This window comes from Phacochoerus africanus, chromosome 7, assembly GCF_016906955.1.
Source record: "Phacochoerus africanus isolate WHEZ1 chromosome 7, ROS_Pafr_v1, whole genome shotgun sequence".
Classification (NCBI taxonomy): Eukaryota; Metazoa; Chordata; class Mammalia; order Artiodactyla; family Suidae; genus Phacochoerus; species Phacochoerus africanus.
The window spans coordinates 55,710,367-55,723,717 of record NC_062550.1 but is presented as its reverse complement, the minus strand read 5'-3'; the positions used below and the strand labels follow the sequence as shown (position 1 = coordinate 55,723,717).

The 13,351-nt window shown below is 41.5% G+C and overlaps 1 protein-coding gene across 1 annotated transcript; it reads left to right on the top strand.

Moving 5' to 3' along the window:
- Positions 1–3,658: 3,658 nt before the first annotated feature.
- On the top strand, positions 3,659–11,922 carry SPX (spexin hormone). Its single transcript, XM_047787432.1, has 5 exons — positions 3,659–3,753; positions 3,959–4,016; positions 4,482–4,544; positions 5,771–5,854; positions 10,563–11,922. Exons 1-5 carry the CDS (start codon positions 3,727–3,729, stop codon positions 10,625–10,627), a joined length of 297 nt encoding a protein of 98 aa, XP_047643388.1. The 5' UTR covers positions 3,659–3,726; the 3' UTR covers positions 10,628–11,922.
- Positions 11,923–13,351: the final 1,429 nt, after the last annotated feature.

Below are 13,351 nucleotides of genomic sequence, written 5' to 3'. Positions count from 1 at the left end.
AATTCTATTTTTAGTTTCCTGAGGGATCTGCATACTTTTTTCCATAGTGGTTGTGCCTGCTTACATTGCCAACAGTGTAATAGGGTTCCTTTTTTTCCACACCATCTCCAGCATTTATTGCTTATAGACATTTTGATGATGGCCATTCTGGCTGGTGTAGGGTGTTTTGATTTGCATTTTTCTAATAATTAGTGAGTTTCTCATCTTTTCATGTTTGTGTTTTCTTTCTTTTTTTTTTTTTTCTTTTTTGGTCATTTGTATGTCTTCTTTGGAGAATTGTCTGTTTAGATCTTCTACCCATTTTTTTAATGGGGTTGTTTTGTTTTGTTTTCAGTATTGAGCTGCAAGAGATGTTTATATATTTTGGAGATTAATCCTTTGTCAGTCACTACATTTGAAAATATTTTCTCCCACTCTGTGGGTTGTCTTTTCATTTTGTTTATGGTTTCCTTTGCTGTGTAAAGACTTTTAAGTTTAATTAGGTTCTACTTGTTTATTTTTGTTTTTATTGTCATTATTCTAGGAGGTGGATCTGACAAGCTATTGCTGTGGGTAATGTCAGAGAGTGTTTGGCCTATGTTTTCCTCTAAGAGTTTTATAGTATCTTTATTTCATCCTCATCTTTAAGTTTTCAGAATACAGGTCTTTTGTCTCTTTAGGTAGTTTTATTCCTAGGTGTTTTATTTTTTAATGTGATGGTAAATGGGATTGTTTCCCTAATTTCTCCTTCTGGTCTTTTATTGTTAGTATATAGAAATGTGATTGATTTCTGTATATTAATTTTGTATCCTATCACTTTACCAAATTCACTGATAAGCCCTAAGAGTTTTCTAGTAGCATCTTTAGGATTTTCTAGGTATAGTATCAAGTATCGTGTCATCTGCAAACACTGATAGTTTTACTTCTTCCTTTTCAATTTGGATTCTTTTTTTTCATTTTTTCTTCTCTGATTGCCATGGCTAGGACTTCCAAAACTATGTTGAATAGTAGTGGTGAGAGTGGGCATCCTTATCTTGGTCCTGATTTTAGCAGGAATTCTTTCAGCTTTTCACTATTGAGAATGATGTTAGCTCCGCATTTGTCATATATGGGCTTTATTATGTTGAGGTAGGTTCCCTCTATGCCCACTTTCTGGAGGATTTTTATCAGGAATGGGTGTTGAATTTTGTCAAAAGCTTTTTCTGCATCTATTGAGAGGATCATATGGTTTTTTATTCTTCAGTTTGTTAATGTGGTGTATCCCACTGATTGATTTGGGGATATTGAAGAATCCTTGTAACCATGAGATAAATCCCATTTGATCATGGTGGATGATCCTTTTAATGTATTGCTGGATTTGGTTTCCTAGTATTTTGTTGAGGATTTTTGTGTCTATGTTCATCAATGATATTGACCTATAATTTTCTGGTTTTGGTGGTATGTTTATCTGGTTTTGGTATCATGGCTCGCAGGCCTGTCTCTTCCTCTCTTTAACTCCACTCACATCCTAAGCTTTCGTTCAATCCCTAATCCTGCCTTAATATTCTTAGAATTCTCACAAAATAAAAAAGAAAAAGAAATAAAATAATTTAAAAATAATAAAAATTCTTAGAATTCTCAAAATTCTTAAATCTGATCATTCCTCCCCCAATCTCCTTTTTCTTTTTACGGCCTCACCTGTGGCATATGGAAGTTCATGGCAAGGGTCAAATCAGAGCTGCAGCTGCTGGCCTACACCACAGCCACAGAAATACCAGATCTAAGCAGCGCCTGTGACTACACCACGGCTTGCAGCGACACTGGATCCTTAACCCACAGAGAAAATCTAGGAATCAAACCTTCATGTGATGGACACTATATTGGGTTCTTAACCCACTGAGCCAGAATGGGAATTCCCATTCATCCCTTTAGAAGAAATCTATAGGCTGGTGATCTCTCTGCCGAGTGCCACAGAGTTTTGCATCTGCAAGTGCCTACTTGACCCTTCTCCTTGGATGTCTAATATAATTTTAATTTCAATATATACAGATAAAACTCTCAATTTCCCTCTCTTAATTCGTTCCTTGTGAAATGTCTCCAATCTCAATAAATAGCTTCATATTCACCCGGTGTTTAAACCAAAAATCTACAAATCTGACTTGATTTATTTTTCTTAAACTCTCATATTCCATTTATCCACAAGTTCATATTTTCTACTTCTAACATGCATCCCAAATTCATTACAGCTCTTTATTCCCTGAAAGGACTTCTCTTGCCTAAGTCATTATCTTTTGCTTATAATCAATTTCCCCCATTTGAACTGATGCACATCTTCCTCTCCAACCTCAATTCACAGTGCTCTCCTCTGTCATCCATTCAGCTTTGGCTCTGCTGGTCTCCTTCTTGTTCCTCAAGCAAGCTAAACTCTTTGCCATCCCAAGAGTTTGCTTTTTTGCTTCTGCCTGGAATGCCTACAATACTAAATCCCACCCAGTTTATCCCAGGTCTGACTCCACCTTATCCTTCCAGACTCCCTTTGATTTTTAACTTCCTAGAGCCTATCTTATCACATCTTTTTACTTATTTTCCTTTATAAAGCTTAAATATTATATTTAAAATTCTGTAATTACCAGTTTAGAGTGTTTCTCCCCTGACTAGAAGATAAACATGACCAAACCAGAGATCTGTCTTTTTAATACATGGCTGTGTCCCTTGAACTAAAGGGAAGACGGATACACTGTAGGCATTCCATAAATGTTTGTTAAAAAATTGAATGGCTAATTAAGTGAATGACTGATGTCAAATCCACTGGGATTCTCTAACCTTTTTGTTTCTACCCAAATGATTCATCCTTAGTCATCAGTGATAGCTTGATAGCTAGTTCCCAAAGATGAGTTTTCTTACTTTCTTCATTTACTTTTGATTCTGCCTGGAGTTGTTAATCACTTTCTTTAATAATAATAATGTAGTAGTGGTAGTACTAGCAATGCCTTGGGAAGCTAGTAGGAAAAGGAAGGCTATGATGCTAATATATTCAAAATTATTTCCTGGCTGATGTGGGCAGTAACTGGTGTTTACCCATCAATCTTTCCTCTGCTTCTTGCAACTGAATCTCCCTGGAGGAGTCATCAGATCCTCTCAATCTTGAAGACTGACATGAAGTCCCTGTAGACACTCTCATTCAAGGGAAGAAAAGGAGGAGTCCTTGACACTAAGATTTAAAAGCCCCACCCTCAGAACAAGATCAGAAATTTCACAGGTAAATCTATAGGTATTGCTGTTTCCACAAAGGAGAACATGAAGGTAAGTAAAGGTTTTATTAACTTGAGGATTTTTTAGCTGTTTTATAAAAAGCTGTATAGCTTTTTACCTATTTTATTTTATGTTTAATAAGTGTTTCAGGGACTAAAGAGTAGTTAAACATTATGCCTTTAAAATATCACAATCACTTAATTCCGCTAAGAAAAAGATGCACTTATTCACCCCAGTCCTCATTTGGGTTAAATAATGAAAATTATATATTTCTTAAATAATTTTTTAAAATAACTCTTTGAAGATTATCTAGAAGATAAACTGGGAACCCCCCCCCCTTTCCCCCACACACTGAGTGCTGAAACAGAACATAGCAAAAAGTAAGGGGTTTGTAATTGTCCAGGTGCCAAGGAGGGAAGACAATCCTACAGGCACAGAGATGACTTTGATCTTTTCCTGTAGGGATTCAGAAGTCTGGTGGTAACAACCTTGGCTCTTTTCCTGGTATTTTCTTTCATGGGACATTCCAGCAGTGCTCCACAGGTAGTCAAATGTGAAAATTGGGGCTCCTCTTCTAGCTTTGTGACCCCTTCCTTCCTCCCTCCCTATGTCTTCTTTTCCTTCTTTTTTCTTCTTCTTTCCCTTCTCTTTCTTTTCCCTCCCTTCCTCCCTCTGCCCCCTCCCCCAATAGAGAGAGGGTTGAGCAGCAGCGTCTTACTAACTGCTTTGCTCTTCTCCCGGGTTGTAGAGACTCTTTGAGAGAAGAAACTGGACTCCTCAAGCTATGCTCTACCTGAAGGGTGCACGTACGTACGAAATTCTCTGCTCTTCTGAGAGCAGTAAAGGGAATCTTAGGGGTGCTTGAATTTGTGGAATAGATGGCAGAGTTGACGGGAGAGAATGGAGTTTGTTCCCCTAAATAATCGAGGTCATTCCGGTCTCAGTTAATCTTTGGAAAAGGACGAGGGAAAGAAAGGGAGGCAGTGAAAGGGGCGGGGGAGAATTCTGGTTCGATAGCGATCCTCCACCCTAAATCAGAAGGCTGATAGGTCCCAAAGGAAGCTGGGGTTTCCGGGTACACCCCGCCCGGGCTGATGAGCGAGACCCGGGGGCACTTGGCGGCCCCGCGGCGAGAGGCGCGCGGACCTTCCCCGCGGTCTCCTCCATCATCAGCGCCGGGCACCGGAACCACGGCAGCTCAGGCGCGCACCGGACCAGGGGCCCGGATCGCCGGGCCAGGAGGGAGATGAGCCGGTATCTCTCCTTGGCAGAGGGGCGCCGCTTCATCTCCGACCAGAGCCGGAGGAAAGACCTCTCCGACCGGCCGCCGCCCGGTGAGTGCCCGGGAGCCAGGGGTCAGTGGCGATCGAGGGCGGCGCTAGATGGGAGGGCGCGCTCCGCCTCCGGAAAGGCGGGCTCCCCGGGCGGCCCCGGGGAGAAACAGCCCGCCCAGACCCGCAGGCCGCGGGCGGAGCTACGGGTCGTTGTGCCCGGCACTGATGGGTGTCCCGTGGCAGGAGCCCGGGTCCTGTTCCAGGGCGTCTGGACGGGTATGAGAGCTGCGAGGCCGCGCCTAGAAATATGCCTCCAGTTTACGGCAGGATCTTTACAAGGTTTCTCTTAAACGCTGTTGTTGCCAATATTATTGTTATTAAAATAGAGATTTGTCTAAAAACGTCAGACATCTCTATTATATTACTAAAAAGAACTATCAAAAGGTTCAAAATCAGAAATAGTTAAGACATGGCTTTTACGAGAAGAGCCAGGGGACTGTTCTTTTTCATAATAAACCTTTCCATGTTGTTGGTTTTAAAAAAAATCAAATGCCGCTCATGTTGATGAACGTTCAAGACTGAAATGCTAAAAATACCAAGCCTACTCATTTTGAAAAATACCAAACATTGTGTTGGGCACATGGTAGGGCTTATCAAAGTTTTATTCACCTTCTTCAAGCCTGCAGGGTAATTAACCTTATTTACTTTAGAATGGTAAGGTTTATTTTCCCCACTTCAGCAGCTTCTAAATTAAAGCTCATGGTTTATGTTGAATCAGAACCTTTTGTCTTCTGTCAACCTAGATTTGAAATAGTTGTGAATATTTTGCAGATACTCCTTTAGTCAAATAATTGCTTTACACGTGGCCAAGAATGCAGGTTATTATCTCAAACTGCTTGGGAAGGAACAAGAGAAGACATAGTCCAGGCTTCAGGAAGAAGGCCATCTAAACCTTTCTGCCCAAACATCCCATTTTAAGCTCTGAGGGGCAAATTTCTCATGGGTTCTTTATCTTAATCCTCCTTTCTTCCATGAAATTCTCTGTAGTACATGGTTTAAATTCTCTGCTAGTCCCTATAATACACATTATAACCAAGTGTAAGTTATGTCTAAGGGAAGTGTGAAATAGTTTACAAAAATGATTCTGGTAAGGGGGGTGTTCTTTGCTGAGGGATCAAAAAGCTGTTTCGCAGAGGTTTTTCTAGTACTGTAGCATCCTGGAATAGGATTTATCTATATGAATATTAAAATGCTAATAGAATCTCTGTATATTTTTATTTCTTCAGAAAGACGAAGCCCAAATTCCCAACTACTAACTCTTCCAGAGGCAGTAGTTGTGCTGTTGGCTTCCTTGAGGAAACCCCAAGAAGGTACAAGTATAGTGACCTCTTTTAACTGCAGGACAGAGAAGCTTTGAGTGCTTTGGGGATTCTGTGTTGAGTACAACAGAGTTGCTTTTATTTATTCAGGTTTTTAAAAATAATTAACACTGCCCACCCCACCAGAAGTTCACAGAGATGTTTATTATTTAAAGAGTAGCAGAGAGTTCCTGTTGTGGTGCAGAGGAAACAAATCCTATTAGTATCCATGAGGGTGCAGGTTTGATCCCTGGCCTTGCGCAGTGGGTTAAGGATCCGGCATCACGGTGAGCTGTGGTGTAAGTTACTCTGACCCTTCATGGCGGTGGCTGTGGTGTAGGCTGGCAGCTGTAGCTCAGATTGGACCCCTAGCATATGGGAACTTCCATATGCTGCAGGTGTGACCCTAAAAAAGCAAAAAAAAAAAAAAAAAAAAACCACAAACAAACAAAAACCAGCTATAATGATGCCATATTTATGGCATAATTTCAATGTTAAAATGTATTCAAATAATACAGTGAGTGGTCTGGTGGTCAAAAGATAGGTTGCTGGCCTGGTACTCTGACACTTGTGCTAATGGAGAAAACCTATTGCTCTCTGCCTGGTATTGGGTGGGCCAAATGGGCGAGGGGAAGAGAGCAGGAGGTACTTTCTGCCTTCAAGCTATGGCTTTGTTGTGGGGGGAAAAAAAAGCTATGAGTAAATAGAAGAGAATAGGATAAAGAGGTTTTTTGAACTCGGAGCAGGGCCAGGGATGATTTGGTTGAGTAGAGGGGATTATAAGGCTTCATTCAGCAAATATGCATTTCCGCCTGCTATGTGCCAGGCACTGTGACAAGTAGCGTAGAAAGCAGATAAAGCAAAAGCAAGAGTGAGAATGGCCTTTGCCAGAAAAGGGAGGGTGAACAGTCGGGTGAACAGCAGAATGTGAGAGTCATGTTCATGCTAGAGCTATAACTACAACTACTACCACCTCTAGCTAATAACTATGAAGGTTTTGCTATAATGCAATGGTTCAGATACTGTTCTAAACACTTGATATGAGGAGCTTCTGTTGTGGCTCAGTGAGTTAAGAACCTGACATAATGTCCACGAGGATGCAGATTCAATCCCTGGCCTTGCTCAATCGGTTAAGGATCTGGTGTTGCCACAAGCTGTGGCATAGGTCACAGATGCAGCCCTGATCCGGTGTGGCTGTGGCCTGTGGCTGCACTTCTGATTCGACCCCTATCCCAGGAACTTCCATCTGCCACACACGTATGAGGCTGTAAAAGGTTAATTAATTAATTAAACACTTGGTATGTATTAATATATTTATAATCCATAATAAATGGATTACCTCCTAGGGTAGTACCATTATCATCCGCACTTTACAGATGAGGAAATAGAGACACAGACTGAGTAACTTGCCCACTGTCATATAGCAGGTAATTATCAGAACTGGGATGAAGAACAGGATGTAACTTATTCTTTGTCTGAGCATCAATCAGATGGTCTATGGATTTTCAACAGAGAGATGACATGGTGAAGGAAGATGAAACAATAAGAGCAGCAACAGTAACTACAATATGGAACCATCTTCTGTGTGTCAGATATTAATACTGATCTTTATAGCTGAGGAAACTGAACCTTCCTGAAGTGTATATATTTTCCCAAGCTCGCACAGGAAGACCAGATATGGGGAGTTTAACTCAGAGCTGTGGGACTCTGAAGCTTTTTCAGCTGTGCCCTGCCACATCTCAAATTGACTGGGTTGAAGAGGAACGCCTGTGGGAGGGGGTGGAGGGTCAGTGAGAAACTAAGGCAGTAATTCAGGAATGAAGTGATGAGGTCCAGTTAGTCAGTGGGACTGGAAGCTCAGTCCTAAGGAAGAACAGATAACATGGAGTAACTATTTCCTAAATGTGTAAAAGAGAATCCAGCATCAAGCACATTTTTAAAGTGTTGTGTGTGAGAGTTTAAAATGGTGCTGGAGTTCCCTCATGGTACATGACCAAAAAAATTTTTTTAATTAAAAATAAATATAATGGTGATGCTGATAAAGTGTGCAAATTCCTGTGGATATCATTAAGGTTCAGTTGGAGGTGACAGGGACATTTCAGTGGATAAAGGTGTCTAGATCACTGGTTTTCTGCTCTCCCTGTGTGAACTGGTTCCATCAGAGTTCACTGGAGAACTTGCTGAAAATACAGATTTCTTGGTCTTAGGTCCAGAGGTTCTGATTCCATAGGACTTGAGTGAGGCCCCAGAATCTGTATCCTTAAGTTCCCCCACATTATCCTGATGATTCAGGTTTGGGAAGAACTGGAAATTCAGAGTCATTTAATAAAGGTTGAAAGTATGAAAACGGAAATCTCTCCTAGGCCTCAGATACAGTGGGAGAAGGGCAAATAGTAAAAGATTTGCCTTGGAGAATAGCCAGAGATCAAGGGAAAGAGGGAAAATCCTCTCAGTGAAGGGACATTAAAAGGGGCAGGCAGAAAGGTAACAGAACCAGAATAAGACTCTCCCAGAAGTCAAGGATAGACAAGTTTCAAAAAAAAAAAAAAAAAGAGTAATTAGAAGCATCAAACATGGCAGAATGCTTCATACAGAAATCAAAGTAGAAAATGCTTAGAGTACAGAAATCAAAGGGGAAAGAAGATTGTGTAGAATAGGAGGATTAAATCACAGTTTGCACGTCTTTCCCTCAGCCCCTGGCCAGTCGTATGATTTGTGACTGCCATGCCTGTTCTGAAGCCATGTTTAGAGATAATTTTGGGGAAGAAAGTAAGTTAAGGGAAAGTGGATGCTAGCTGGTATGGCTCTCAGAACTCTTGCAATGAAAAGGCGAGAAAGAGACAATCATGGGTAGAAGATGCTGCCTCCAAGGCGATCTTCTAAATTTGACATTCAGCCCTCTTACAGATTTTTCAAGTCAGTGGAAGGACAGCACTGGTGGGGGCTGGGTGATAATCGAGCTTTAGAATTGATGCTGGGAAGACGTGCAGAGCCAGAAAGGAAAGTGAGCTGGAGTGGAGAAGAGAGAGCTAAAATTTTTTTGGGGTGGGGCGGGCAGCACGTAGAAGTTCCTGAGCCAGGGAGCGAACCCGTGCCTCAGCAGCAACAAGGAGCACAGTAATGACAATGCCAGATCCTCAACCCACTGAGCCAGGAGGGAACTCCTGGGAGAGCTAATTTTAAAGAGGAGAGGGATTGTCATTCAGAACTTTACAGAAAGTTGTGACTATATGTTTCCATTTCAGGGTTGTTTTTTTTTTTTTGGAAAATAAATTCAAGTTTTTAACCATTGAAGTTTCTGACGTTCCCAAGTGGCTCATCTCTAAAGATAAAATGAGGAAACAAAATTTTATTAGTCTGAAGTGATGGAAAAGATTTGGATTTTCCCATATGACAGATTAATCACTAGCCATCTCTAATCTTTTTATTGTGAAGAAGTTCACAGAGTTCCCGTCGTGGTGCAGTGGCTAACGAATCCGACTAGGAACCATGAGGTTGCGGGTTTAGTCCCTGCCCTTGCTCAGTGGGTTAACGATCCGGCGTTGCCGTGAGCTGTGGTGTAGGTTGCAGACGCGGCTCGGATCCCGCGTTGCTGTGGCTCTGGCATAAGCTGGCAGCTACAGCTCCGATGAGACCCCTAGCCTGGGAACCTCCATATGCCCCAGGAGCGGCCCAAGAAATAGCAACAACAACAACAACAACAAAAAGAAGTTCTTAGGTATCATTTGGACTTATTTTATGTAGTGCACTCCTATTTTATGGAGTGGATTGTTATTTTAGTGGAGGATATACAGGGATGGTTTCTTTCTTGCTGAATTCTTTTTCCCCTCCCATATTTTTAAAAATTTTCAGCTGTGCCTGCAGCATGCGGAAGTTCCCTGGCCAGGGATCAAACTTAAGCCACAGTAGTAACCCACACCACAGCAGTGACAACACCAGATCTTTAACTACTAGGCCACCAGGGAACTCCTTACTTCCCTTCAAACAGATCAGCTGATTTTCTGCCGGATTTCAAAATCTGCCAGCAATTCAGGTTAGAATATAACTCAGATATTCCAATTATGTTATAACTAACTGGGGGAAGTGGTTTTCTCTAGAGATAAGCTTAGAGAATATCAAAAGCAGCATTTTGCCTCTGACGACTTCTCCCTTCCCCATTGTGAGTTTTAACCCTTTGACCCATTTTCAATCCCAGGAAGCTTCTGTCATCTCAGTCTGCTCTCCCCACCCAGAGATAATTCTTCCTGCTCTAAAGTTTTGCAATTCCATCCAGCTAACAAGTTTCACTTCTTTTTGTCTTACTTCCGCCCCAGGCCCAGCTCAGCTAATAAGAGAATATGTGCAAATGTGTTCCCCTCTCATCTCTCCCAATTCAAATGCATTTTAACTGGAAATATAGAAACAGTACCTTGATGCAAGTGAATGATTCTATGGGTGGGTGTCTTAGACACAAGGTATATTGAGAGCAAGTCATGTGGCCTTTGCAGCTTTCTATCAAACACACTCATTATAGTTTCATTCGCTGTGGAGATTCACATGCCAGATGTGAATTCAATCAAATCAAAATCCAATTTTTTTGTTTATTTCAGTAGCAGAGTGCATGACTTGGCATAACGTAGGGGGGTCCATGTTTATTACCTGAGGTTCTCTTCACCTTATCTTTTCTTCTTGTAAAACACAGGATGTGTGTTGACTTTATGTAATTTTTTTTTTCTTACAGCTGGAGAAGAAAACTTCGATCAAACCAGGTTCCTAGAAGACAGTCTGCTAAACCGGAGAAAATAGACCAGATTCCATTCAATTTCAGTTCTATGCTTGTTGAACACATGAATTATGTGAAAAAAGTCTATAGCCGCCTTTTACCTCCTTTGTGATTTTAGGGACATGCGCTGCCAGTTTTATCCTTCCGGAAGCAAAAGCGATGTCCTGTTCTTAGTGAGCCCATTGTTCCTCCATTGCTTCAGATCCTGTTTAGATCTCCCTGTGTCTTACGCTCGAATTTTTTTGGCGCATTTGTAATTGTAAGGCTGAAGACTCTTTAGAGGGTTCTTCTGTTTTTGATCTAACCATTCTTAGTTGATGGTGTTTTCTTTCTGTTAGCTACCTGCATTGTCTTGTTACTCAGTGGTGAATCCCTCTCCTTTCCCCCTTTGCCCCACCTCCAAGGAGGGTGAGGTGGGGAAGCCAGCAAGATGGGAAAGCGTAGAATGTGATTCTCCTTGAGTTCATCCAGGAGAGCTAAGTTATGAAGGGTAGGGTGAGCCGATGCCTAGGAAGAAACCCGGTGATCAGACCCTGCAGTGTGGTTCTTGGGAGAAGGGACCACTGGGGAGGCTGGAGCTGAAGGTTCTATAGCTGCCAAAGCTCCACTTTGCGCTTTCTGGGGATCTCCTTGAATTCAGTTTAGAAATATGGACCTAAAAGTTACTAGGAAATAAGCAAATGGAGACACACTCCGCTCTTGGGTACATTGTGCAAAAGAAACCAGTTTTTTAGAGGTAACCCATTTTCCATGGCTAAACAGACTTAAAGACTGCTTATTGTAGTTGACTAGAATTCTAGGCTTTCTTTGGCATAAAAACATAACATAAAATGCACCCTGATAATGTAAGTACAGGGTAACATGCCTAATTTATTCTTTTTTTTTAAGTCAACTAGGGTTCAATACTATCTGAAAAATAAAATACATGCACATATGCATGCGTATACACACACACAGATACACCGCTACAGTGAGCACATAGTATTTTTATTTGGAATTACAATTTTATTTGGAATTACAATTATAATTTGAATAATGTTAGTTATTTTTGACTTGAGAATTGTTACTGATAAATGTCATAGGTGTAAAGTATTAATTCTTATTTTTATTATATAGGTATTATTAGCTAAAAAATGTCATTATGTGAACATCTCTGTAACTTGAAATTACAATTTTACTGTGTTAAGTAACCAAAACCAGGCTTATAAGATTTGCTTGTATCCCGTTTCATAATTGAATAATGAAACTCTATTCAAGTTTATACAACATTGATCTCTGCCAAAAAATAATATGCTAGCATTAAAAAAATCTATGTGGCATTATAATAGGCTCCTGTCATTAATTTAAAGTGGATTTTCTAGACAGTGTATATGTCCAGCTTATTGAGAATTATTTACTTACCTGACATAGACTTGTACATATTGGCTAATTAAATATTATGTCTATTTCAGGACACTTTTACAATCTGTCTTATGGAGGTTGTCTTCTCAAAGCTAACTAGAAAAATCTCAGTTATTTCACACTGAAACAGTTTTTAAAAGCTGTCTAAATAACCAATAGCTGGAGTTCCTACAATGGGCTAAGAATCCAACTCTGTGGATGCCTAGCCTGGGAACTTCCATATGCTGCAGGTGCAGCCCTAAAAAAACAAACAAATAAAAGAATCTGACTCTGGTGGCTCCAGCAGGGGAGGAGTTCCCATTATGGCTCAACGATAAATGATCCGACTAGTATCCATGAGGACACGTGTTCTATCCCTGGCCTCTCTCAGTGGGTTAAGGATCCAGTGTTGTGGTGAGTTGTGGTGTAGGTCGCAGATGCAGCTCAGATCCAGCATTGCTGTGGCTGTGGTGTAGGCCAGCAGCTGTGGCTCCAATTCAACCCCTAGCCTGGGAATTTCCATGTGCTGTGGGTGGAGCCCTAAAAAGACAAAAAAAAAAAAAAAAAAGAATCCAACTCTGGTGGCTCCAGTAGGGGTGGGTTAGATCCCTGGCCCTCCCAGTGGGTTAAGGCATCTGGCATTGCCACAGCTTCAGCTCAGGTCACAGCCGCAGCTTGGATCCCTGGCCAAGCAACTTCCATATGTTGCAGGTACCCCCTTAAAAAATAAAGAGAAAATAATAACCAATAGCTGTTCAAATCTGATCGGCTCCAGGTATTAGAAGTACTTGAATTTCTTGAACACTTTCTGCCATACCGATGTGCTGATTAACACAATGGTTGCATAAAGATCCCTGTGCCCAGTTTGCCATAGCTTTCTTTTCTTTTTTCTTTTTTTTTTTTGTCTTTTTGCTATTTCTTTGGGCCGCTCCCGCCACATATGGAGGTTCCCAGGCTAGGGGTCGAATCGGAGCTGGAGCCACTGGCCTACGCCAGAGCCACAGCAACGCGGGATCCGAGCCGCGTCTGCAACCCACACCACAGCTCACAGCAAAGCCGGATCATTAACTCACTGAGCAAGGGCAGGGACCTAACCCGCAACCTCATGGTTCCTAGTCGGATTCGTTAACCACTGCACCACGACGGGAACTCCTGCCATAGCTTTCTATCAATCCTGGAATGTCTTTGCAATTCTCCTTATTTCTATCTTTTTCAAAACTTAAATGAATAAGTGATCAGTGGTCCAACGCTTTCACATTATATGTGTGGTATTTTAAAATTAAAATTGGGGAGTTCCCTGGTGGCCTAGCAGTTAAAGATCTGGCATTGGTCACAGCTGTAGCGGGGGTTCAATCCCTGGCCAGGGA

Excerpts from the sequence above, each read along its gene's own strand:
- SPX (XM_047787432.1), top strand. The coding sequence starts at position 3,727 with ATGGGACATTCCAGCAGTGCTCCACAG. Across the intron at positions 3,754-3,958 it reads ATTCCAGCAGTGCTCCACAG|AGACTCTTTGAGAGAAGAAA; the intron begins GTAGTCAAATGT and ends CCCGGGTTGTAG. Across the intron at positions 4,017-4,481 it reads GCTCTACCTGAAGGGTGCAC|AGGGGCGCCGCTTCATCTCC; the intron begins GTACGTACGAAA and ends TCTCCTTGGCAG.